Source organism: Balaenoptera ricei, chromosome 10 (assembly GCF_028023285.1).
Source record: "Balaenoptera ricei isolate mBalRic1 chromosome 10, mBalRic1.hap2, whole genome shotgun sequence".
Classification (NCBI taxonomy): domain Eukaryota; kingdom Metazoa; phylum Chordata; class Mammalia; order Artiodactyla; family Balaenopteridae; genus Balaenoptera; species Balaenoptera ricei.
The window spans coordinates 81,101,482-81,128,623 of NC_082648.1; the positions used below are offsets into that span (position 1 = coordinate 81,101,482).

Below are 27,142 nucleotides of genomic sequence, written 5' to 3' on the forward strand. Positions count from 1 at the left end.
ATAAATTCTCATTGCACTTCATGATCAGCTGCCTCAAATGATTTCAACCTGCAAGCAAAACCCACTTGAGAAAAAAGATAAATGATCTTCCAGTGGTTAACACTTAGCTAAGATCTTACCATAGCTCATCTATAGAGGTTAGTGGATTCTCATATTTCTGAATAAAATTAAATTAGCAGCTGTAGGACTTTAAGCTTGTTAGGGAAGAGCAAAGAGTATTACATACTATATTTTTAATAAAATGCAAGTGTAATTTTTAATTTTAAAAAAGTCAGGGCCCAGTGTTTGAATATCTAAGAGGCTCTTAGTATTCACATAATCCTAGCAAGAGTAACTTAATCCAGGCTTTAGTTATTTAGAAAAATGAGATACTGAATATTTTGCCCAGATGCCAATATCTTCTGTGTCCTATGCAATTTTTTTCTCCTCAAGACTTATTTTTATCCCTTTAAACTAAAAATTTCAAGATACAATATAGTACAAAGCTTTAAGAGATCTAATGTTAAATATATAAAATGAACTCATATCCAAGTTGAACTGTACTTGTATTACATCATAATATACTGTTTGTTTGCTACATTCAGTTTTTTAATGACTGCTTTATTAGAATCTGGACAAACCTATTTGCTGCCAGACAAATCATTATTATAAGTCTCGGCCATCATTGTTTTCATGTCCATAGTACTGAAGTCATTTAAACATGCTATTTATAAAGCTGTCATCTTCATATGTATACAGTTTGACTATGCCAAATAAAGAACAATTATTAAAACTTAATAAATTTTTGAAAAAAGGAAGTTCCAATAACCAAAATAATGTCTGTTCTGAGCCCTGTAACACACATAGCCTCAGGAATATTAATGAGTGTGATCGATGAGTATTTAGGTGATACCTTGATATTTCACTTTGTAGTAGTTTAACTCCCTTTAGGAGGCAAAGGTGACTTCAGTATACAAATCTGAAAGAAATGCCCTTTTTTTTTTGGTAAGACTATTAGTGAAGAAAGTCTAATATTCTGTCTGATAAGAATTTGTATAGAAAATAGCTATAAAAGATAAATAAGAAATGTATAAAATGATGCCACCTGAACTTCTTCAGTAGACGATTGCACAAATTCATGATCTGAGCCAATTAAGACATAAAAATATAAAAGAGGTAACACCAGTCTGAGGTAAACACTAAAAGTTTAAAACTCCCAAGTACTTGAAAAAAGTTTAGTTACCTGCTGACATTGATACACATATACTTATGCTAACTTCGTCTGTAAAAAAGAGATTTGTTGTAGTTAGATACAAAATGTGTAAACATAGTGTGCACTGATTAGTAAGTAAAAATAAAAACAATGAAGCTTAAAATTAAGTCAGCCCTTTTAAAAAAAGTATATATACAAATCACAAGAAGAAAGCCCCACTGTCTTTGGATCAGCTAAGGATTTCATTACAAGAGGCATCGGCTTCTTCATTGGGATGCTGGCTACCAGACAGGAGTTCTGCAGGCAAGAGTTTAGAATGTCCATTCTCAGTAACTCGCTGGGTATAAAACAAGATATAAGCTTGGGCCTTGCATACTTCATCCATAGTGCACATGCTTAGCTTGGAATCATTGCAGTGTACCCAGAACCCTAGAGTGAAGCACAGAAATACATCTTAATATTTACAAAGGAACTTTAGAAGTTTCTAGTATAAATGAAAACATGGATTTAAAGACAGTTTCAGTGAGAGTTAAGCTGTTTTCAAAGGGAAAATAATTGTCTAGCCAATTTATTTCTTTTAATTAGAAATACAGCTTGGGCAGTATGTATTACTGGAATTATCTACCTTTATCCTAGAAGTAATTTGAAGTTACAGAATCTGACCGATTAGTTCACTTGACACTAGCTTTAATTCCTGGTATAATCTTACCAGTTAATGCTTTGCTGGTAATTATACTGTAGAGCAAATAGTGTACAACTCATGTTAGTGTTAAATTAATTGCCTTCATGGGTTATTTGGGCCTTTTGTCCATACCTCTTTTTTCTAAGGTTCATGGAGGCAGTAAGTAAAAGTGAATTTTATATGTTTGTTAGAACTTGAACTCAAAGTTTGTTCCAAATATCTGTGATCCCCCAGTTCGTTAGATGCTCTGTTCTTTAATGAAAGTAACTGAATTAAACCAGTAAACAGAGGACCTACTCTTGGAAGTGTGCCTTTAGCACTCTCTGACTTTTAATTATTGAGACCATCCTTACTATTTTATCCCTTCAGCCCTTATAAGTCAAAACTACTGCAATCCTGCATAAAATATCCCATTTTCTGCACAAATCCCCCTGTGTTTTATGAACAATACTGCAGAAGCATTCTTCTTGAAAGAAAACAAGAGGTCAAGTGGCTTTGCTTAAGATTACTTAGTGGTCAGTTTAGAAACCCCGAAAGCCTGAACTCTGGCTTCCAAAAGTCTAACCCAAGATAAAATACTTTTTCTCGTCTCTACCTCCTTCGGAATTATAACAGTAGGCAGTGTAGTGTCCTGAGCCAAATCCTTTCCCGTGGTGCATTACTACAGCAGATAAATCATAGATAAAACATTCTGGTCTGAGGGATTTCAGGGATTCCCTGCAGCAATAGGGCTCCATGTTTAAGATTTCTTCAAAGCCAACATGAACACCAATCTTCTCTCGGTTATTACGTCCTGACCACCTACGAACAAATCAGGGTAAAATTATCAACAAAATCAAGGGAAAATAACCACATACTAGGTCCAAACTCATAATAATAGAAGGCCTCAGCGTAGAGTACAATCATATATATAATAAATAGTGTAAATAGAAAATCCTTTCAATGCTAAAGTTGGCTATAAATAGAGGAATATAGGCTTATTTACCAAACAGGTACAGTCAGGTTGTAAAATAAATTATTTGGCTTCTGTAGTTAGATGACAGTATAGGAAGAAAATTAACTTTCAGAAAAACATGGCACTATGGCATTTTCCCCCTTTGAAGAGAAATTCAAGACACCAAAGGGTTTTTAATTCTTTACTGTCTTGTCCATACTTTGAGGAGGATGTCCCAGAACCTAGAGTTTGTTCCTGGGAGACATAACCTGGACCTTTCTTGGCCAGGGGTGGAGAAAAAACAAAACAGGGCACCTCTAATTCCTCAGAACACTTCAGAGCTCTTCATACTAAAAAAATAAAAACTGTGACCCTTACCTGTGTGTAAATCAGTATAACACCTGTTAGTGACAAAACTCAAAAAATGTCCCTGTACTGTCAGTTTCTCAATCTGTTGGTCATGCTTCCCAGTACGGGATCTATGTATGTAAAGCAATGTTTTCATCTTATGCATAGTATGAATTGGTGCTACAGGGGGAAAATAATGTAATATATGTTAGTTCTTTCAAGAGATTATAATCCAACTTGGGGTGGTATGGTGCAGAGACAAAAGAGAGACAGATGAAAATATAGTATTAAAGTATTGGGGCTTCCCTGGTGGCGCTGGGGTTAAGAATCTGCCTGCCAATGCAGGGGACATGGGTTTGAGCCCTGGTCAGGGCAGATCCCACCTGCCGCGGAGCAACTAAGCCCGTGCACCACAACTACTGAGCCTACGCTCTAGAGCCCGCGAACCACAACTACTGAGCCCACGTGCCACAACTACTGAAGCCCGCGCACCTAGAGCCCGTGCTCCGCAACAAGAGAAGCCACCACAATGAGAAGCCCGTGCACCGCAATGAAGAGTAGTCCCCTCTCGCCACAACTAGAGAAAGCCTGTGCGCAGCAACAAAGACCCAATGCAGCCAAAAATAAATAAAATAAATTGTTTAAAAAAGTATTAAAACATGAGGTTAAGACAGTAGGAGGTAGAGAAGGGAGAGGGGCATATAGACAGGTTTTATGAAGGAAAAAAATGTGAAAATGCTTATTAGTATGATGTAAAATGTGGTATGGAACTAAAGGTGAGACTTGCAATTATGTCATCTGCTGGACTAGAAGTCATATCCCAATCTTTCCCTATTAAATGTATAAAAAAATCCTGTATCCAGTGTACCTTTTTTTTTTTAAAATTAATTTATTTATTTTTGGCTGCATTGGGTCTTTTTTGCTGTGCGCGGGCTTTCTCTAGTTGCGGTGAGCAGGGGCTGCTCTTCGTTGTGGTGCGGAGGCTTCTCATTGCGGTGGCTTCTCTTGTTGCCGAGCACAGGCTCTAGGCACGCAGGCTTCAGTAGTTGTGGCACCTGGGCTCAGTAGTTGTGGCTCTCAGGCTGTAGAGCACAGGCTCAGTAGTTGTGGCTCACAGGCTTAGTTGCTCCGCGGCATGTGGGAATCTTCCCAGACCAGGGCTCGAACCCGTGTCCCCTGCATTGGCAGGCAGATTCTTAACCACTGCGCCACCAGGGAAGTCCCCCAGTGTACCTTTAATCTTAGTAAAGATGGAAGACCAAGCATGGAAAATAATGGGACTTGTTTAACCTAAGTTCCTGTCATTCTCACTTTATCTCCCTTTTATTTTACCATAAAATTCAAACCTTAAATTATTTAATTATGCTAAATAAATACTTAAAAGTTATCTAATTAGAAAATATTCATTTCTGCCATTTGCAGCAACATGGATGGACCTAGAGATCATCATACTAAGTGAAGTCAGAGAAAGACAAATATTATATGACATCACTTACATGTGGAATCTAAAATGATACAAATGAACTTATTTACAAAACAGAAACAGACTCACAGACTTTGAAAACAAATTTATTGTTACCAAAGGGGAAAGATACGGGGGGAGGGAGAAATTAGGAGGTTGGGATTAACCTATACACACCACTATATATAAAATAGATAATCAACAAGGACCTACTATATAGCACAGGGAACTCTACTCAATACTCTGTAATAACCTATGTGGGAAAAGAATCTGAAAAACAATAGATATATGTATATGTATAACTGAATCACTTTGCTGTACACCTAAAACTAGCACAACATTGTAAATCAACTGTACTCCAATATAAAATAAAAATTAAACAAACAAAAAATATTCATTTCTATCAATAGGTGGGTACCCAATGGTTTTTTCTGCTGATAAAATACAGTAAAATGATAAACAAGATAACACTATACCCAAAATTCATAATGGTTTACTTCTGAGAGGGAGAGGGAATAGGACTAGGAGGCACACACATTGGAGCTTCTAAGGTATTAGAAATGTTGTTTCTTATGCTTCTTAAAAGCTCTCGGGCTCCCCTCCCCAATCCCATTCTCCCTTTTATCTTATATACCCTATGTATTGTATACACTGGCAAATACAATAGTACTTTTTGAATAGATGAAGAGAAAGGAAAGAGATAAATGTGGTGGTAAAGGCGGCATAAAAATGGTCTCTGAATCAGAAATATGGCATGAAGTGTCAAAAATGTTTTGGGCAGAAGATGGAAGGGGGTCAAATAGGTTTAAATTAAGGTGAGCTTTATATGGCAGATTAAAGAGGCAATTATGAAGAACAGGAGGTCCTTCAACAATTTATAGTAGCCAATTAAGTACCAATTTAAGTACCAGAAATTTAAGTCCTTTCAATTCTGTCTTTATGTTATCTTATATGTTCTCACCTCTCCATGCTCCCTGGCCCTTGCTACCTAGCCCTGAACAATATTCACCTCCTAACAATCTTCCTGTTTTCATTCCACTTGATTTTACACACCATGGCAGGTCTCACCAGACTTTTCACTAAACCTTTTGTTATACACCCTTTCCTTCCTTCATACCTTTGTTCAGGTTGCTCTCAGGCTAAAGTGCTCCTCCTCCTGTATACACCCCATTCATTCACTTAATATTTTGGGGCATCTACTATGTACTCAGTTCTAGGCTTTGGAATATAGGAATGAAAAAGACAAGATCCCTGTCATTACTGAGTTTCTGTTCGTGGGGAGAGAAATAAGTAAACTATTGCAGATAGTGGTTTTGGCCATGAAGCAAAAATAGGGTAGGTAACGTGACACTGAAGGTTGGGTGGTGCTACTGTTAAATAGGATGGTCAGGGAAGTCCTCTCTAAAGAGATGAAATATGAACTGAGATTTAAATTATACAAAGTCCTCTATGCCATTAGAGAGGCTTTGGGAATGTTTAGATTTTGCCTAACTCCCTTCTCCAAGGCGGTGATAAATCATTTTGTATATAGTTTGTGATACTTGATATTTCTACTTCACCATTATTTCTGTGCATGCCTGATTATAATCTTATTGAGAAAAGAATCCTACCTTATATTCCCCAAAGAATATGAAACAACATCTGGCATTAAAAAGCACTCACATAGTATCTGCTAACCGTACTTTTAACAGCTTAAATAAATAACTTTAGTCAGTTATTTCCATTAACAGTGATTATCTCTGGGAAGTGGGACTGAGAGGAAGAGGTACTTTTAGTTTGGGCTTTTACATTACCTTCTGTAATGTTTGAATTTTTTTTTTTTAACATGTATTCCTTTAATTTAAAAAAGAAAGAAACCGGCAACAACTCATATGTACAAGAAACATGATCTCAATAGTTTTCAAATTATAGCACATAAAGTAACTTCTCATTTCTTAAGAGAACAATAAACTCTCAAGTTAACATGGTTATTGGTCTTCCCTGGTGGCGCAGTGGTTAAGAATCCGCCTGCCAGTGCAGGGGACACGGGTTCAAGCCCTGGTCCAGGAAGATCCCACATGACGTGGAGCAACTAAGCCCGTGTGCCACAACTACTGAGCCTGCACTCTAGAGCCCACGAGCCACAACTACTGAGCCTGTGTGCTGCAACTACTGAAGCCCGCGTGCCTAGAGCCCGTGCTCCGCAGCAAGAGAAGCCACCACAGCGAGAAGCCCACCCACCGCAACGAGGAGTAGCTCCCGCTCACCACAACTAGAGAAATCCCATGCACAGCAACAAAGACCCAACGCATCCAAAAATAAATAAATAAAATAATATAAAACATGGTTATTACAAGGTATGATACCATATGCTTTGATTTACCAACAGATTTGCCAACTAATTGATCTAAATATATTTCTGAAGACTAAAGTTTTTTGCTTTTTTTTTAACTGCTTGGAACTGAACTGCTATACCATTGTTCAAATATTTTCCAAGCATGAAGCAATTGGGTTAAATACTCTCAAGTTATAGATGTAAATTTAAAAAATTTTATACCTAAAATATGCTGAATACTCTCAAATCAAATACTCTCAAGTCATAGATTTAGATTAAAAAAATTTTATACCTAAAATATGCTGAGTACTTTCAAATCAAATCCTCTCAAGTTATAGATTTAAATTTTAAAAATTTTATACCTAAAATATGCTGAATATTAAACACTATAAGCAGAGACTTACAAGGAGAATGATACTAGCAGACCGAAATGTGAGGGGTCTGCTGATCAGCAATGCATTCTGCAAGGGCAGATAATCAAGGATAGTTATTGAACATGGTGTCTCTGATTAGGGCTAGAGACAATGACAGAATTTTTTTCCCTTAAAAAAAAAAACACAGAAGTAGATAAGTCATCTAGCCAAGTATTAAAATTTATTCTACTACTAACCTGAATCGTTTGAGATGTAGTCTGAGAACCTGAGGTAGGTGGCAAATCATAAGCTGTTTCTGGGCTTCTGTGAGTACAACTGGTTTTGAGGAAAACCTTCTACGCTTTGCTGTGATATTAAAGACAGAATGAGATGCAAATTTAAGGATATAAGGAAAAGCTGAGTAAACTCAAAATAATTCAGACATGTATTATCAATTAAACATCTACTGCGTTACAGGCATTCTACTGTGCTAGAGATAAAGGCATGGCCTTGCCCTCAAGACACTTAGAATCATGTAAACACACAAAACTTATGAGCTAGTCAAGGTATACAGACATGTAAACAAATAAACACAGTTGACTCTTGAACAACAAAGGCTTGGACTACATGGGTCCACTTACATGCAGATTATTATTTTTTTCAATAAATGTACAGTCGGCCCTCTGCAGGTTTCGCATGCACAGATTCAACCATGGATCGAAATTTACATCCGCAGTTGGTTGAATCCGCTGATGCGAAATCTGCAGATACAGATGACCCACTATGGAACTTGAGCATCGGTAGATTTTGGTATAAAAGTGGGTGCACCTGGAACCAATCCCCCATATATACTGTACATGATTTAATATAATCCTGAAAATAAGGCAACAGAATGATACTGTGCTATAATATTTTTAAATAGACTTGGCTATGCCAACTAAGAGGAAAAGTTAAAACTCTCCCTAAACATACTTTAATATACTCTTACCAAAGTCTAATTAAAAAGTTTCATGGTCAGTTCATTTCTTGAGGCTAATCAGGATCCCCAGGGCATGGGACCTTCCTTCCAAGAACACCCATCCCTGCTTCCTGGGGATCCACCCCAGCACTGCCCAAGAAAGCAAGCCTTTACTAGCTCAGCATCTGAGGTCTCCCTCAGTATCTTGCTATTTTAGTACCAAATCTTAAACAAGTGGAACTGAGGATTCTTTTTGTTTACCCCCCTGCTTCTCTAGAGGTCCACCTATGGACCTTGTCCTGGCTGGGCCATTGGCTACCAAAATTTGCTCTTGATGTCCAGGAGCTATTCTTCAACTTGTACAACAACTGTGACTCCAGCCGTAGCAGCAGCTGCTTCTCATGTAGGAAGTAGAATCAGCCCACCATGAGGCTGTCCTCTAACCCATCTCCTCTTGCTACCAGAAGCCTTTCCTCCAGGTCTATGCCCCTGAGATCCAGGTATCGGGCTGCTGCTGAATGTCGAGGACCTACCTTTGGATTGTCATCCAGAAATACATGGTCCAAGTGTAGCTAGAGAAACGATGTTAACTCCTTGAATTATAATTTTAAACATTTGCCATTATGTATTAAATTAAAGCAGCTCTTTTAGGCCCTTATTTGGTGGACCCAGGAGACACACACAAACATGTTATAAAGCCATATTCTGCATTTATTCATATCTTTCTACTCCCAGATTTGGTGATGAAAGCATCTAGGACCATTCACATTTATGTCCAAGAAAAAAAATACTTCACTGTACAAATTTGATAAAGGTTTATTTTCTTTTAACCTTATAAATCTTAGGCTCCTATAAATTAACAGATTTTATATTAGGCAGCACACAGAAAACAATGTTAGTATAAGTTGTTCTAGAATACTATCAACTGATGTGCCATTTTTTTAATGCTGGAACAGCCAATGTTTCTTTTATATTACCTTAGAAGTTTAGTATCTAAAGCCCTAGAATCATTTTTTCAGACATGGAGCTTAAGGAGAATATCTGCAAATATAAAGTATAAACACTAAAATGCCATGTACACTTCGACAGAGATAAAGAAACTGGATAAAGACACAGAAGATCCGATGTGGTTTTATATACCGTTTGCCTGGAGGATGATGCTTCTTTAATTGAAATGGCTATTTCATCCCCCAGTGCTGGGTTCCTAGGCTTGCCTCTATCAGAGAGCTTATCATAGTAGATCTTAATTGTCTGTTTCCTCCATTAGGTATGTGAGCATCTTGAAAGTGTCTTACCTCTATCCACAGCAACTAGAACAATGACTAATATAGAAGAGACGGGCAGTAGATGATTTTTGAATAAATTTTTGTTTTTATGAAGCAAAAGTCCATAGCAGTAGTCCAGCTATATGTCTTATTTCCTATTATATAAGCATGTATACACACACACACACACACATACAGATATTATCTATATATCAATGTTTTGATATGTAGCAAAGACTCATAAAGCAAACATTTCATTCAGTACTAAATAACATGGTTACCTTTTACTATTCCCCTTTGCTACTTTATTCTGCCCTCACATATTAATTTAAATTTTATTTTATGAATCCTTTCTATAATTTACTATATGATCAAAAAAATTTTAATGTCATCAATAAGGCAAAACAAACATATAGTTCACAAATGCCAATTAAAAAGTAGAACTATCCAGCCAAGTTTCTTTTGATAAACTAACAGTTTATTTCTATACCTGCTGCTAAAGGAATTTATTCCAGCTTCCTTCATTTGTGTTTCTCTTTGCTAACCTTAGAAAAGCAAAGAGAATATACAGCTTCTACTTACAATTACACTGGTCACATACGTAGATTTTTCCTTCTAAAGCTTCGGTTTCTGTGAATTTGGCCAACATTTCAGTAACCAGACATGGCTGGGAAGCAATATCTTTTCCACTGCATTGGTATCTTTCTGGAAATTCCAGTGACAAGTCCCAGAAAGGTTCTATGGTGTTTGATTTGTTGTCACATGCAAGACATGTAACCTGCAAATAAAAATATTAGTTTCTCAGATTACAATCCTTCTGTCAAAATATTTATTCCTTTCACTAGAAGTCACTGCCAGTAAATTAGCTCTTCTTCTGAAAATGTACTACCAGAATTCTGAATAATCTGTTTTATATTATTTTCAGGGAATAATTTTTTTCTTCCATAAACCCATTATGCATTGATGGGCTTTAACTACTAGGCATTAGAAAAGCTCCAAGGGCATTAGTCAAGTCTGAATTTAGTAGAAAACCAAACCGTGGACTCAGTTATATACCCATTGTGTGTATATATATGTGTGTGTGTATGTGTGTCTATACATATATAATATATATGATATATATTTATATGCATTTAATTTAATGTGTTTAGATTATTAGACTTGAGGTTCTTTGCCCTTTTTCCTTCCTCATCTTTCACTGATTGATTTTCTCTCCCCAAATCCCTATAACCTTTTAACCATGATACAAGTAAAATACTATTAGTATATTTTTATATACAGATTTTAAAATATAGTATATTTTTATATATGGTATATTTAGTACATATTTTGAAGCCCTACCAACTGATAATTTCAAAAGATAGTACATATAACATAAATATACATATAATATAAATACTCCCACTTAAAGCAAACATCACTACATTAAAATCCTCATCAAAATATAGGAACCACACAGAATATGAGGCCTTTCTAACAACTTATGTAGGAAATACAGTAACTGGAAAAGGAAAGAATAATAATTTCAGTAAAGCATTCAGCAGGATTTAATGCCAACAAACACTGCCCGTAACTGAAGACAGACTCTATAGATCTAAAAATCCACACATGATACGAAATATCACTAAACTCTTTCATAAAAGCTATATTCCTGGAACAAACAAAAAAATAAAGAGGCCAATTTTAATGTAGATTTTAGATTTAACACATTGACACAAAGAAAATAATACTCCTGGTGTTTAGTTTGGGGACTCACTAAGACCGTGGTCTGACCTTTTGAGAACAGTTTCATGAATTTGGGGGCGGGGTGGGGCGGGGCATTCCAACCTCTGAATCTCCTGAGATGACCAGTTTCTTAAGTGTTTATTACACATTGAAAGGAAGAAAGCAAAATGCTGGCATAACAATTTTTATTAATTTCAAAATTCATCCATAAAGGAAAAAACAAGTACATAACCACTCTCGCACTATTCAAAATATAAAATGGTAAATTTCTGGAAAGAAATTTGCAGCCAAGTATCAAAAGTCTTAAATTTTGACAAAGTAATTCTACTTCTAGGACTCTGTCCTAAGGAAATCATTAGAAAAACAGTATTAATTGATCGTGACATTATAATGATGGAAAAACTGGAAACAGTTTACAAGTCAACAATATGGAAATGGTTAAATAAATTATGGTATATACATATGATGGACACTGAAATGTTGTGAAAAGAATGATCAAATATTTTGATGACTATGAAAAATCCTTACATTATTAAATGAAAAAGTGAAAAAAAGCAGGTAAATTCAACATGACCATACAATTAGGGGGGAAAATATGTATAAATATTCAGAAGAAAAATAAAACCTAGATGGAAATATACCAAAATATTAATAGTTTTATGTGTGCGTTATGTGGAGTTATGGTACTAAGGGATGATTTTTCTTCTGCATAGATTTACTGTACCATATAGATTTTCTATATGGTATATATAATTTTCTTTATAATTGTGTATTTTAACTTTTGCATAAAAAGTTAAAAATGACAGAGAAAGATGGTGGAAAAATAAAATTGCATGCAACACAAGAAGCACAACTCTTATGTACTAATTGACACAGTGTAGAATCTACACATTTCTGAAATATGAAGGGAAATAAACTTCATAGATATTCCACAAAGTGAATCAGCTATACATATACATATATCCCCATATCTCCTCCCTCTTGCAAATAAACTTTTTAATAGATCTTTATTGAGAATAATTACTTCACAATACTATGTTACTTTCTGTTGCACAACAAAGCGAATCAGCCATATGCATACTGACTTACTTCACTCTGTATGACAGACTCTAGGTCCATCCACTTCACTACAAATAACTCAATTTTGAATAAACTTTTTTTAAAGCTCTATGCTCTGGAAAAGTAGAGAGCCGATGTCTAGTAATAGTCTACCAACAAGTCCACTCATTCTAGAGAATCAGTAATTAGATGGAAGATTCTGGTTTTGTGACTTTCACAAGGGAAATTTTTGTGGGTGTAATTAACATAAAGGAAAACCATTTAGGATCTTTCTAGATGAAATCATATTTATTTATCTTAAAATTTCGCTACCTACTTGTTAAAAATTTTCAAACCCTGCCCCCTTAGGTTCTATAGGAAATCCTCCAGGGCTACTCCTTGGTCCCTGAAATTTCTCAAGTGTACACCAAATCCATTCCCAGTACAAAAGTATCTTCAAATCTGTTCCTTGTGGGATTAAACTCTTCTCAATCCCTCAGAGAACGAATGCAATACTATTAACCTAAGAACTCTGTTTCCTGATTCCCTCTCCCCATCAAAAAGCTTTAATACCATGGATGTAAAACTACTTCCAATGATTCATGAAGGAAGCAACTGTAAGGGTGAGCGACTTCTTCATACATTGTAAAAGTGACCAATTTTGACCTGAGAACAGTGCTAGCGCTAACATACTAGATATACAGAGAATATGCATTTTTTTAGGCTTCACTTTATGAATTCCCCAAGATGAAAATAAGGTTTTAAAAAAATCCATACCTGACTAAGAAGTTGTCCATGAAAGATGTTATTTACAACATTCAGAACCTGCTTGATAAGTTTCCTTTGAGAAGTGGGGATAAGAGCTGGTAACCTGGTACCAGTTGTCTCTAGTTCATGTTGTATTTTATCCAAAAGCTCACAAAGAAATTCCTGAGCATCTTGTTGGGCATAACCACGAAAAGCAGGAATTAGTCTCCATACTGAGTGTAGCATAGCAAATGGTGAGACCAAGGCCCACTTTCCAGACCACATAACTTGGAACAAAGTATGCAATTCATGACAGAGAGAAATGTATTGTGAACTTGGCTCCCTTGGCTGAATAAGTTCCATCTTTCTACTCTTTGATGCTCCACCGCTTAGTCCTGATGATAAACTTGGATGTCTGGAGCGAACAGAGCATGTTTCTTTTTCTTGGCATTCATTCATTTGATATACTGTATCTGTGATTGGAGGATGCTTATAAGATGATCTTGTTTTATCACTAGCTGTCACAGCTAGCCATTGGTTCAGATCAAGTTTTAAAAAACATTGTCGAAAAATAAGTAAATGACTTAACACTTGAAGAACAGAATTCATATAGCAAGTATTTCCCAAATTTCTCAATCCTGTTACACCAGGAGTTACTATTGGCCTTCGTTTAACAGAGGAGTCACTGGCTTCTTTTAGTCTTACATCTTCTGAGGTAGATACTACTTTATCTTTTGCTGGTGATGCTGAGGTTTGCAGTGGTACTTGAACAGGAGCTATTTCTACTGTGGTGGACTCAGCTAGACCTTGCAAACGTAAACTCTTTCTTGGAGGCATACTTTCCAATTCTGCTTTAACTTGATACTCTAATTCTTGCCGTCTTTTCTTCACTTCTCTTTTTGCTATTTTTTCCTGAAATTGTTCTTGCCTTTTTCTTCCAGTGGGTGACTGTTCAAACCAAGTTCGAAAGATTTTACCCATTAGTATCCTTCTCCTGTGCCAAAGAGCAGTATACATTTGATCTTCATTTTGAAGCAGAGATTGGGTGCCATCATGTAAAAAATAAGAATCATCACTTGTACCCATAGACCGTAAAACCCTTCCACTACGAGTGGTGCAGTGATAATTTTGACTTTTGATTGCACTTAATGTACTTCGTAGTAACTTCAGGTCTCCAATTGCATTATCATTAAGAACATAATCATCACAAAGGTAACAAAAAGCATACATCTCGTTCACCTCCAATGCAACAGGATGACTGCTTTCTTGAAAGTGCTTGAGTGCATGTTCTTCAATATATCTTCCACAGGCCACATGGGAACAGCTAAGGCAAGCCCAAATAGACTCAGTTGTATTGCAGTCCACACAATGCCATTTCTGAGGGTTGAGGATGGAATGGTCTTGAGCAAGCCGCAACTGCCCAATGTGTTTGCACTTATCCATTGTTAGCATTTATTTAGTCTAGCTGAGAAACACATAATCCAAACAAGTCTCTGTTCATAACATTTGAAGCATCTGAAAACTAAGCAGAACAATGTCAATTTTTAATAAAAGAAAAACAAAAAGCCAATATTTTTCTTTTTCACAAGGTATTTTTCCAGGAATTATTTTATTTTTCCAGGAATAATTTTATAAAATTGCTCTCTCTGCTCCCAATATCTGGGCTGCCTGTCATAATACCATAGGCAGTTCTCACTTTTCATTTACTCTAAACTTCACTAATCTTTCATCCACCTTGCTCTGAAAGCACACACACATCACTTTACTTTCTCTGATGCTTCCTTTTAAAAACTTTGCTTTTAATTTTATGCCACCGTCTACTGGTAAAGAATGGGTAGCGATCCCTTTTCACATCCCCTTTTATCCAATAGTCTGAAGGCAGTTTACAAAAATATTCATTTTCTTAAAAATTGGGACTGGCAAGACCCAAATACATCTCATTGGTGTCTATATTCTGAGAGCCCTAAGTGGAGTTACTAAAATATAATCATAGTTAAAAGCATGGGTTTTGAAGTAGAAAAACTTAGGTTTGAATGCTACCTCTGCCACATACTGTTTATATGTCTGATTTGAGCAAATATTCTAACTTCTCTAAACTTCATCTGTAAAACAGGGAAAATCATACCACCTTCACAGAATTGTTAACGGACTGAGATAACAAAATATCTGGCACATAGTAAATGCCCAGTAAACAATAAATATTTATCTGACACATAGCTATAGTGAACAAATCAATATTACATTCTATTTATTTAAATAATACTAAATAATACTACTAAATATTCTAATTAACTACGATTTAAAGTTTGGCTTTCCAGTAGTAAACCAATAATGACCTTTAATTCATGGCTCTGTAATGATAGAGTCTGATTTGATAGACTTGACAGTTTGCCTTAAGGAAAGAGAAAAGCATTCTCTCATTCTGTCTTTGTATTTGAATAGACTCTCAGGAATGTGCGAGGATGTATAAGCAAATTAAGAAAAAAGAGGAAAAATATGAAGTGAGTGGCAATATAATAAACTTCTACATTCTGGCAGGCTAAGCATTATCTGAAATTAGAAGCTTATGCCAAAAAACAAACCCACACACCAAAGAAACTTAACATAATAAAACAAATGTGATTCTGACCCAGAAACTTGTTCCTTTATCAGTTAAAGAAACACATCTGCTACCTGAACCTAAAAAGAGTGAAATGAAATCTAGTTAAAAAGTAGGGAATCACAAAACATTTTCTTCATTGATTTAACATAAATTGAACCCAAATTTTAGGTTGCAGGTGGGGACCTAGATACAGAACACTCAGAACATTGTGTGTAGCATGATCAATGCTTTAAATTTTTTAGGACAGCAAGACAATATGAATTTCAATGTTACTTGCAGATGCTGCCTCCAAAGCCCTAAGAAAACTGCAAAGGTAAAGTTGATTTTTGGTTTCTTCCCACCTCTTTTTTGTAAAATCTCCTAGCAATCAGAGATACTCCTGCCCACCACCAATGTCTTAACTTTTAGATACCGGGTTTGCTGAATAAAGATTTAAGACTGCCAGCCCCAGCCCTCACAACTGCACACATTTCACTTCTCTTCCCTCAAAATTTCCTGAGGTCCAAAATCTGGTCAAATATAGTATTTTATTAGAACTAGCATTCAACAATAGCTGCTAATGGCAAAAGTAAGACATCAGTGATTAATATGCTCCATTACCCTAAATCCTTCCAGGTACTGAGGTTAATAATCTTGGAATCATACTTGTCTCCTCTCTTTCTCTCTCCCCACATCAATCCTTTAGGGAGAATGTTTGGCTCTACCTTCAAAATATATCTAGAATCTGATTACTTATTATCTCTACTGCCACCACCCTGGACCAAGCCACAATCAAGTGGATTACTGCAATTAGGCTCCTAAATGGTCTCCCAGCTTTGATCCTTGCTGCCACCGAAAGTTTACTGTCCACACAGCAGCAGCACACTCTGCCTTTAGACCCAGACAATGAGGGCCCAGACCTGACACGTTAGAGGGCCCCTGCCTGGCCCTCATTAGGTGGAGTCAGCAGAGTCAAGGGATGTGGAACAAGCATACATCTCAAACTCCCCTTTTAAACTGCTACTTGGGACCTGGAGAATTCCCTGCCCCAGTCATCCTCAAAACCTGCTTCCAGGGCATACGAGCAATAAGAAGCCACTGAAGAATTCTATAAAGGAGAATGACACAATCAGATATGTAGGTTACAGAGGGATCTGAACGGCAGATCTAGAGGAGGGATGAGTAATTAAAGGAGACTCTACTGCTCCAGATATTACAAGGAAATTAAAGCTGTAGCAGTGCTGAAGCAAAGACAGGAGCAGAGGTAGATTAGTGCTGACCAAACACTGGTTGAAAGAACTGACTCAATATGGAGATTAAGTGAAGAATCTAGGGTTCTCTTCTATCTACTTTTACTTAGAAAGGATCATATAAAGAACACAGAGATAATTTAGTTAAACATTTGTTTCTGGCAAGTCATAGACAATAATTATTAGTTCAATCTCTCGTAGAGATGAAGTGGGAAATGCTGTTTATTTATACTCAAGGGAAATTATTTCATTCTAAAATTTTAAAGAGGTGGTATGAGTTGACACTTTGCAGAACATTCAGAAAATAAGGCTCAAAAGAAAAAAAACCTAGAAAGAATATATACACACACACACATGTATGTGTATATGTATATATACACATATATATTCATTCATTCATTTTTGGGTTATCTCAGGGTACTAGGACTACAAATTATTTTATTAATCCATATTTTTAAATTCCCCAAAATAAGTTTTAAATAGGAAAGATAGTGCTAGATTATAGACTAGCCTCTTTACTTCCTTCTCCTCTATATCCTGCAAATACATTCCCTTAGTTACAAGGAATTTTCCTATTTCGTTACAGTTGTTACTAAAAAATCTATTTAGATGATGGCAAGGCCCCTAACCTTCAACAGGAAGTGGCCTATAATCAAATAGCATAATTCCATTTGATGCAAAATTGTGAAAAGGGTGAAATGTTGATCAGATGCCATCTCTCTGAGAGGCAATATAGCAGGGAAGCGGTCTCACAGCAAAACCCCCCTAAGGAATCCAAATGCCTGAGTCTAACACTCGGCTGCATTTATTACGTGACATAGACAATTATTTATGTTCCACATACTCAGTTTTCTTATCTGTAAAATAACAGTAGTAATAACATCAATAGGGTTGATGAGGGAATTAGGGAAATTTATATTTGTAAAGCACTTACAACAATTCCTGGCACTTAATAATACGGCCCTTAGTACATCTTACCTGCCAATAATAATAATAACAACAACAACAACAACAACAACAATAATAGTATTACTACTACTACTATTAATATTATAAATGCTAGCTTCCCTCTAGTTTTATCACTTTTAGCCAGGGGTTCTTCTCAGGCAAATGCGTACTAAGGCAAACTTAGGTACTAACTGATAATTAAGATGTTAGCTGAGGACTAAGGTCAGACCTCTCCCAGGGGTATTTGCATTTTAAAAGGGGATCTTTCAGATAAAATCTTCTAAAAAATCCAAAGAAGTGAAACCAGAATGGTGGAATGACAGATCATGAGATTAATATTTTAGAGTAGGGGGCCCACTTGCTCAGTCTATTTATGAAAGAAACCAGTAGGGGGTGGACGACCAAGCAAAGGGCAGAGAAGAAAGCAGGAGCTAGAGAGCCAGGCTGCTGCCACCAGAGATCTCCAGTTTGCTCTGCTGCCCGGAGCCACAGCTCAGAGACAGTTACTAGAGTACCCCAAAGGGGCCTCGTCACACAAAGATCTACAAGCTTGGAAGAGAAGAAAGGGGGATGGGAGTATTTCTTGACACTTCCTATTTTCCTCTACTGGGTTCAGAGCACTTCTTTTCATTTGCTAATCCACTGCTGAGAAGCTATGTATTAGCTCTGTTTGGCTCCAGCAGATAGGATAAGTGATTTGGGGCAGTATATTCATTTTATAGAGAGTTAACAAAACATTTTGGCACCCCCCATGTAGATTCTGGTAAAATATTACCTGTATCTATATATAATAGCAATATACAAATAGTCAAGATGTTTTGAATGAAATCTATATATAAAGATTAAAATTACCTATATCATTTTCTCATATTTTTAAAAAGTTTCACACTTTAAATTCCAATTAATAGCTATGAAATGGCTTTTTTTAAACCAGATATGCTACCTATTTTAAAGACAAATGGATTTATAAATATTCTGAAAGCTTCGCTTTGTCATTCTTCACTGCTTAAAGACAATAAAAATTTTAATTTGTTCAAAGAAAACCATTCAAGCCATTCAAACTTTTCATGCCATATAAATGAACAAGCACCTTTATTTTTACAATTTCCTTCAGCAAATCTCTAAAGTTTACAAAATAATTGTATTTGACTTGTTGAAACCTAATTATTTTACAGTTAGCATACCATTAAAGCAATTATAAAATAGAAAGCTAAAATGACTAGAAGAGAAATAAAACGTAAGATCTTATTAGATATGGCATTTATATTCAAAGGTTTATATCACACACAAACATCAAATAAGATTACAGGTAAAATATATAACTTGTTACGGTTCGACAGCACAAAACTGCTTATACTTACCACACAGTGAGGACTCTGTGGAATCTATTTTAATGGCTCTTCAAACCTCTTGTAATGAATCCTTTCTACCAGCAGAGGTTCAATGGTCAGATCTAGATAGCCATCTACCAAGTCTTTATCCTCAGACCTAGCCCTTCTGAACCAGTGCCAGGCACACTTCAACTCAGCTTACCTATACATCTTGCCTTCACAAAATTAGCTTTTCCAATATTCTCTTATTAAAGATACTGTATTATCGTTCAAGTACCCAGGCTAGAAATCTTAAACTTTTTTTTTTTTTTTGATTCCTCCCTCCCACCTTTTCCATGCGAACATTCAATTTGTCATATATAGTAGGGTTATCATTCCCCAAGTCTTCATTCCTTTCCATTTCCAGAACTATCATTCTCATTATGGACAAATCACTCTGAAGCACAGCAGTAACCTCCAAACTGGTCTCCCATCATCCGGACTCTCGCTTTCCTTCATAGTACTATCCTGCCAAATTAATCTTCAAGTTTGCTTTGAGCCTTTAACTCTTGTACTTAAAATCCTCTGTTCCTCATAGTCAAGTAAAGCAGTGGATTTCTAACTTCGACTAAGACTCCTTAGAAACTTTACATCAGGTTCCAGTAAATGTGTGTACACATGTAACACACATACCTGGAGCAAAAGTTTCACAAACAATCCTTATAAAAATAATGTATTCTGATATTTCCTATTCTATTTCATTTAAAAAGAAAATGCTGGTCACAAATCACTAAACGGCAGTTTTTCAAATACTGCAATAAAAAAATACTTTACATTTGCCAGTCGTGCTTTCAAAATTCTCCAGATTCCAGCCTATCTTCTTCGCCTCATCTTATTACCCCTCTGTCATGAGCACTCCAGCCAAAAGGAGTAATCTCCAGTTCATTTCCTGAACTCATCTTCCTCATTCCCTCACTTCCACCTTTAAAAAATTTTATCTATCCTCCAAGGCCCAACTCCTTCATAAAGTATTTCTAGTTAAGAAAATCTTCTTCTCTCCTAACTTCCTAAAAGCCTTGAGTTGTGCCAAATGTGAATCCTTGGGTTTATCTGTGTGCACATCCTTACTCTGCCAACTATCTGCTGGGTAGGTTCCCTGTGGTAAGGGAGGGACTACTTCTCAAACATCTTTTATCTCCTTAATAAAAAAAGGTAAGGGCTTTATGAAGATCCTCTAGGTTCTATAGCCATACTGTTTCAGGCTACCAAATTCTTGGCACAGTCAGTCAACTAGTATTAACTGCAGGCTCACTTCAGTTTTCTTTGTGGCTTTTAAATCAGTGGTTAAGAATAGAAAGTCATCGATCGCCAGTGACCAAAACTGCCTCCTCCTCTTAACCAAGTGACCGTTTTGCCCAGCTAAGGCAGTTTCCTGATAGTTTGTGATGTCATTATCCTACTTCCTCTGTTATTAACCAAAGCCTACCATGTGTCTTGTCCCATCCTACATGCTTCCAGATGCCCAAAATAGATCTTACACAAAAGCAAACTGAGAAATACTTCCCCAACCCTAACTGGGGTATTTTAAATTTTGGTATGACATGTAGTGACCCTTTAAATAAATATTTGTGGTCCAAATATAAGTATTACTAAAAGCTATAAGAATCACTGAAAAATTAGAAGGGTAACTAATTTTTTACTTCAAAAAGGAACATTCCACTATAAATTTTTAGTTATCTTTAACATAATGATCTTTCTCAGTTGACCACTCACTTTCCACCTCAGTTTCTTTAGAAGACACTTAGAAAGGAAGCATAGAAACTACAAGAGGTTAGGTACCAAAGATCAGTTATATGAAAGTAATTTAGATTTTCTAATCAGTGCAATTAGTAGCATAGTTTTCAGATTTTTCTCATTAAAAATGTTTTATGGAAGTCTAGAAGTTACCATGAAAAACAAACACACAAAAATAGCCAAACTAAATTACTATTTTAAAAAGTGACATAAAATGAGGGAAATAGTTAATATACATTTCTAGAAAGAGTACTTTAAAATCTGAATAGTCACTAATATAACATCATCATGCTCTATTAAGAAACTTCCCTCTTTCATAGTTCATACTTAGTCAAATAATCATCATATAAGATTTACACTTCAGATAATGCCTAGTGTGTCTTATAGGCACAGTTTTTACAGCTGTCAAAGGATTGTTTAAAACTCTTGTAAGACCACATGATAAATCCAAACTCCTTAACATGGCATGTAAGAGTTTTCAAATTGTGGCACAATATGTACTTTTCTACTCTTATCTATGACCAGCCATTTCCCACACATCTTTTGTTAAAATGTTTTTATATATCAATGACCACATGGTGAATAAGTTTAATTTTTAAAACATTTCATAACTGGGATATGAGCTATTGTTTCATAGGAAATGGGTATGCGCATTTTATATAAATACTTATATAAATTATATTCTTATTGAAGAAAAAAACATGTACCACTGGGCATAAAGTAGAATATTTAAATAAAATTGTCACAGTAACCATCTTTATCTCATTAAAGAAAATTCTCTCGAGACTTCCCAAGAGGGATGGCATATGTTGAATCTTTATTTAACAAAGATAATTTTTGTAACAAAACTTATTTTTCTTTTAACAGTACCAAATAACCTAAACAGATCCTCTAGAAGCTATTAAAAGTAGGAAGATTTGTTATTTTCCATGATAAAAGATAGGAGGAAATGGCAATTTCAATAGGAAGTAGGCCTTAGGAATTACTAACCACCACAATCTTTACATGCATTTGGATAAGAATGAAAATAACTATCCACAGTAATTAGGGCAAACCTTACCCACTCCTTATAAGTAGTTTTCAATTTTCCATTTATTTCACGGAACCACCATAGTACCCTGTTCTCTTAAGAGATGTTTATAAAATGTCAAGGGTCAAGCATAGTACCTGGTACATATAAAGGGATTCAATATTTTTGAATGAATAAATTATTGAATGAATAAACACAATGGGCTCTCAAACTCTCTCTGCTCCGTCTTAGGTATGCTATTATGCCTATTATGTGTTTTGGCACCTCTCCTTGTCAATCATGATGTATTTCCTTTCCTTTATCCTTAGAAAGGCTCTGGTTATTCTTTCTTCCTCTAGAGATCTAGAATCTATAATTACCCAGATCTTGCTTGAAACTCATTAAACAATAAAGGATACTCTTTCCCTGGGCCTTCTTCAGGTCTCTAGCATGCCTCTCCTGAGGCACAGAGATTGTATCTAGTTGACCATCTAAGAAAAAGCTCCTGAAAAGCAAGTTCTGCTGCCAGATTATTTGATTTCCTCACCCACCACAACTTTCAAGTATTTCATTCACAGGCAATTTTGTTCCAGAATATTTATCATTACATCAACCTATTGCAGCTAACTTCATAACAATAGGGGAAACATTCATAAAAAGATTGAGCATTCTACCATGGGTCTAGTAAATTGAGCTCAAATACTTTGTGTAAAATGGCCAGACTATTATTCTAGTACATATATGACTTGGCCTAACAAGTATATTCTTGGACTATAAATTAGTTTTCTATGGCATGTAAAACTCCATTAAAAATGAATTTCTTATAATAAAGTTTTTATGATGTCTGAAAGTGCTATGAAAAATCAATTGTACTTCTTATAGTAATCTTTGTCAGAAGCCAGTATTGGTAGAATCCTTTTATATTTTAGTTACTTGTCACCTGTTTGGGCTGTGCCTAATGGCAAAATTGTCCCCATTACTGAATTCAGGAAATGATTGGGCATACATTTCCTATCTTGATTAGACTCCTAAGCCCATGCTCTCAGCCTCTCTCTAATCTCCCTCAACCAGACAACTCCATTAGAATCTGGCAATGTTCCTTCTGGCTAACATTGCCAGGAAGGAGAAAAACTTCAAAGCACGTTTTTTTCTGCTACCAAGATGCCAAAATGTTGCCTTTCCCAGTACTTCTGTACGATCCAAAAACCCAATTGAGCGAACATTTACAGAGGTTTTCCCTCCATGTTAAGCAGTAAGTCAGGTGCTAGGGTTACAAATAAAATACAATCAGACTCTGCCCTCAAACAATCCAACAAGCAGAAAATCCTCTTATGTACCACCAATGCTATAACACTCAGTAAGATTCAAGTGTGTAGAGGAAAAGTTTGGTAGAGGTATATATGATACCTTATTTCTTTCTTTTTGGAGTGCAAGAAAAAAACTATGTGAAAAAGGGGGGTAAAGAGAATTGGGTAGAAACAATATACTTCAAACATTTAACCCAAATCTTCAACGGATTTCCCATTTTAAATATTCCAAAAAGTTTATCATTGTAAATTACACTAAATGCGGATTCACCAATCACTTAAATTTTTTAATCTTAAAAAAAAATGTGGGGGCTTCCCTGGTGGCGCAGTGGTTGAGAATCTGCCTGCCAATGCAGGGGACGCGGGTTCGAGCCCTGGTCTGGGAAGATCCCACATGCCGCGGAGCAACTGGACCCGTGAGCCACAATTACTGAGCCTGCGCGTCTGGAGCCTGTGCTCCGCAACAAGAGAGGCCGCGATAGTGAGAGGCCCGCGCACCGCGATGAAGAGTGGCCCCCGCTTGCCACAACTAGAGAAAGCCCTCGCACAGAAACGAAGACCCAACACAGCCATACATACATACATACATACATACATACATAAAAAGAATGTAAGCAGACAAGAATAGCATTAAAAAAATAAAAAATAAAAAAAATGTGGGACATTAATATTTTCAACGAAAAATAAGACTTATGCACAATCAAACCAGTCAAAACACTGCAACTTTCTACAATGTATGTATTGAACTGTTCAATATCAGAATGTGTCTAAATTTCAATATGAATAGTCTACAATGACAAATACTGGATTGAAAAATCTGCTACTGATTGCAAAATTAATGGCTAGGACACAAAAAGCTAGAGAAATGGCAGTGCCGGGGAGAGAGGCTAAATGAGACAAAATGTATTAAATCTCTTTCAAATGGCCTGAGACGCTAAATTAAGGATAAAAAGATTAGGGTTCCAAGAATACAAAGTGTTCATCTCTTTTAAGACAACTGAGTACTGAATCTCACTGTGATTATGAAATATTCTACAAACATGTGCTTAACTTATGCTTGGCTTTCCGAATTTGATCACAGTGAACAGCCAATTCTTTTTCCTTGTTTATACCTAAAGCTGGTTTTAAAGACAACTCAAAATGGAATTCCAGGCCCAACATTACCACCCCCCTACTTTTACCCCACAGGCAGCTACTTAACAGATAATAAGGAATTCAAGTGCAGGGCCTGAAAGTCGTATTTCTATGCTAATTTCACAACCCCGTTACTCGCAGGATCTGACAATTAAGGCTTAAAAATGGGGAGCAGGGGTTTGAGGATAAAGCGGCTCTCTCAAGACTTGCTTATTTTTTAACTTCCAAAATTAAAACTGCAAGAAATTATCCAGTTACCAGTAGAATTTACAACAGCTCAAACTTGAAGTTGAAACAATTACCATGTTTCACTTTCTTTTTTATTGCGGGGGTGGGAGAGAGGGCGAGTCCTACTATTTCGTAAACTTGAGCAGTCATTTTCTTCTCCCTATGCTGACACATTTCTTTATGCCCCCCAAAGTTTAGCCTATTAGCATTCCTTCCCCGAAGGCCAGCGGGAATGGTTTAGAAAGCTGGTATTCAAAAATCCCAAGTGTCTCTAAGTGGCAGCAGGTGCTGGCAGTGCCGCGACCCGATCAATGGAGGGAAGGCAAGACATTCCTTCTAAATGGAGGACTAGAACCGCCCTTCCAAAGCATCCCAGGGGCGCTTCGGGCATCACTTGGCGGCACTCAGAGCCAGGAGGATGATGCGGTTTTATCTCGACAGTGCCAGCTCCACAGAGCGCCCCAGCCCGCATCAGATACGCGATCAGATTCGCGATTACATCTCCTCCACGCTCCGGCACGCGGGTCGGGGCACAACTCCCCCTCTGCATCCCCTCAAGTCCCCCAATCTTGCCCCTTCTCCCAACTCGTCCCCCGCCCCCAGCCGAGCGCAGGGTGGCAACGCGGTGACCCTGGCCACAGGGGACGCCGCTCCTGGCAGCATCTCCGGGGACTCATGAGGTGCCGGCACCGGCCAGGGCATCGCTCGACCCACCTTAACTTCCCAGAGGCGCCAATTCTAAATTCGCCAGACCCGCCGCCGCTGCTGCCGCCTCCTCCTCCACGAGCCCCTAGGCTCGCTCCCCTCAGTCCGTCGGCAGCCCCCTCTCCCTCCCTCAGGACCCCTGCGCCCTGCGCGGCGGGAAAACGCCGCTAAGTGCCTCCCGGCCCTGGGGGCTCCCGTCGGATCTCTGCTCCAGCAGGGAGCCTCGCTCAGCCAACCGCCGCAGTCGCGCGCGCCTCTCACGCACACTCACCAGCCCGAGCCGGAGCGGCCATCTTAGCGCTCGTCTCCCGCGCCCCCCTTCCCCGCTCCCCGGTGCCGCGGCGACAGCAGCAGCGGCAGCGGCGGCGGCGGCGGCGGCCCGGTCGGGCGGCTACGTCAGCGGTGACGCCGCGGCCGACCCCGCCTCCCTCCCCCACCGCCCTCCCCTCCCAAGCCTTCGGAGGGCCCAAGGGGGCGGGCCGCGCTGCGTGGCGACTGCGGACCCGTGGGTTGCCGTTCTGAGGGGGAAACCCGCGCCCGGGCTCCGACTGGGTGTCAGGGGATGGACGTCCCCCGGCGCCGCCTGTGGCTCTGCGCGGGCAGTAGAAGCTCCTCCGGGGCGGGCTTCGCACCTGTCGTAGCTGTCGGGGCCTGGGACGGGGCATCCAGTGTTTCCTCCCAGTCAGCGAGATGCACAATATCCCCGGGGCGTCCTTACTCCTTCATAGAATTTCTGCCACTCAGCGCCGAATTGGTTGACAGAAACGCGCGCCAACCTCGTTGTCGTCAGAATCTGCCCAAATTGGCGTAGAAAGTTTTCAAGAAAACGTTTCCTTCTCGAGGATGCACTCACGTGTGAGCTCAAGTGGCGGCGACTGCTTTGAATTTGGCTTCTTCAGACGGCAGTCGGGCAAGGAAGGTTCCAGAATGGGAAACTCCCTGAGAAATCAGAGGTAAGGGACACGAAAGTCACCTCTGTCCAGCGTTACTTTACCTGAAATTGCCAATTTAAGGTAATGAAGTAGATTCCGAAAAGAAACGAAGGGAAGAGACTGAGGGATAAAAATCTGGAGAAGAGGAAAGGCAAGCCCATAGGTACGGGAAGATTAATCCGTTACTATTTATTGAACTTTTACTTTGCGCTCGGCTCTGAGCCAGTTCTGCTCCGCTACCCCATGGGGAGTATGGAAAATGAAAAGACACTGTCTTCCTAAGGGGGGAACTTGAAGAATCAGCGAGACAAACGTGCGAAGTTAATAACATGTCAATGGAGTACAATATCTTGCAGTATATAAGGCAAGCTATAAAATTGTTCATATCTTTTAATCAGTTCCACTTTGGGGAATATCTTTCAATGATATGACCTTAAAAAAAATGAGTGCACAAAGCTATTCATAGCATATTATCCAAACAACAAAAATTTGAAGGGGAAAAAAAAAAATCTAACCGAAAGGAAATGGCTAATTAGCTTCTGGTATATTGGCCTCAGGAATTCTTATGCAGATCACAAAATGGCAATAGCCTTATCAATTAATACTTGAAAAAATACCAAATATGTACATGAAGGTTCAACTGCATAAAATGTAGTTATGCACATAAAGGTTAAAGAATGAATTTGTATAGTTTAATATGCCTTTCATTCTTTTTTTCTATGTACTTAAGTGCATAATAATTCTTTCCAATTCAAGTCTGTCCCCAGTGCATTCCTCCCACTCAAAACACAAACTGCTGTCTTGTAATCTTCCCTACCACCTTCATTTCTAAAATGCACTAAGTTCATTACATGAGAGCAAATACTTCTTCCAATTAAGTATTTCTAGCATACAGTATGGATTTCCCTGTGGTTCCTAGAAAGCAA

General features: G+C 37.7%; 1 protein-coding gene across 2 annotated transcripts; it reads right to left on the reverse strand.

Moving 5' to 3' along the window:
* Positions 1–1,223: 1,223 nt before the first annotated feature.
* On the reverse strand, positions 1,224–25,624 carry USP44 (ubiquitin specific peptidase 44). Of its 2 annotated transcripts, none has more exons than XM_059936696.1 (6): positions 25,556–25,624; positions 13,049–14,540; positions 10,091–10,286; positions 7,543–7,651; positions 2,470–2,675; positions 1,224–1,621 (listed from the first exon to the last, which is right to left on the reverse strand). In XM_059936696.1, the coding sequence occupies exons 2-6, from the start codon at positions 14,468–14,470 to the stop codon at positions 1,422–1,424; spliced, it is 2,133 nt and encodes a 710-aa protein (XP_059792679.1). In that variant the 5' UTR covers positions 14,471–14,540; positions 25,556–25,624; the 3' UTR covers positions 1,224–1,421. The 2 variants fall into 2 exon arrangements, with proteins under 2 accessions (XP_059792679.1, XP_059792680.1); XM_059936697.1 differs by lacking the exon at positions 25,556–25,624 and adding an exon at positions 25,294–25,338.
* Positions 25,625–27,142: the final 1,518 nt, after the last annotated feature.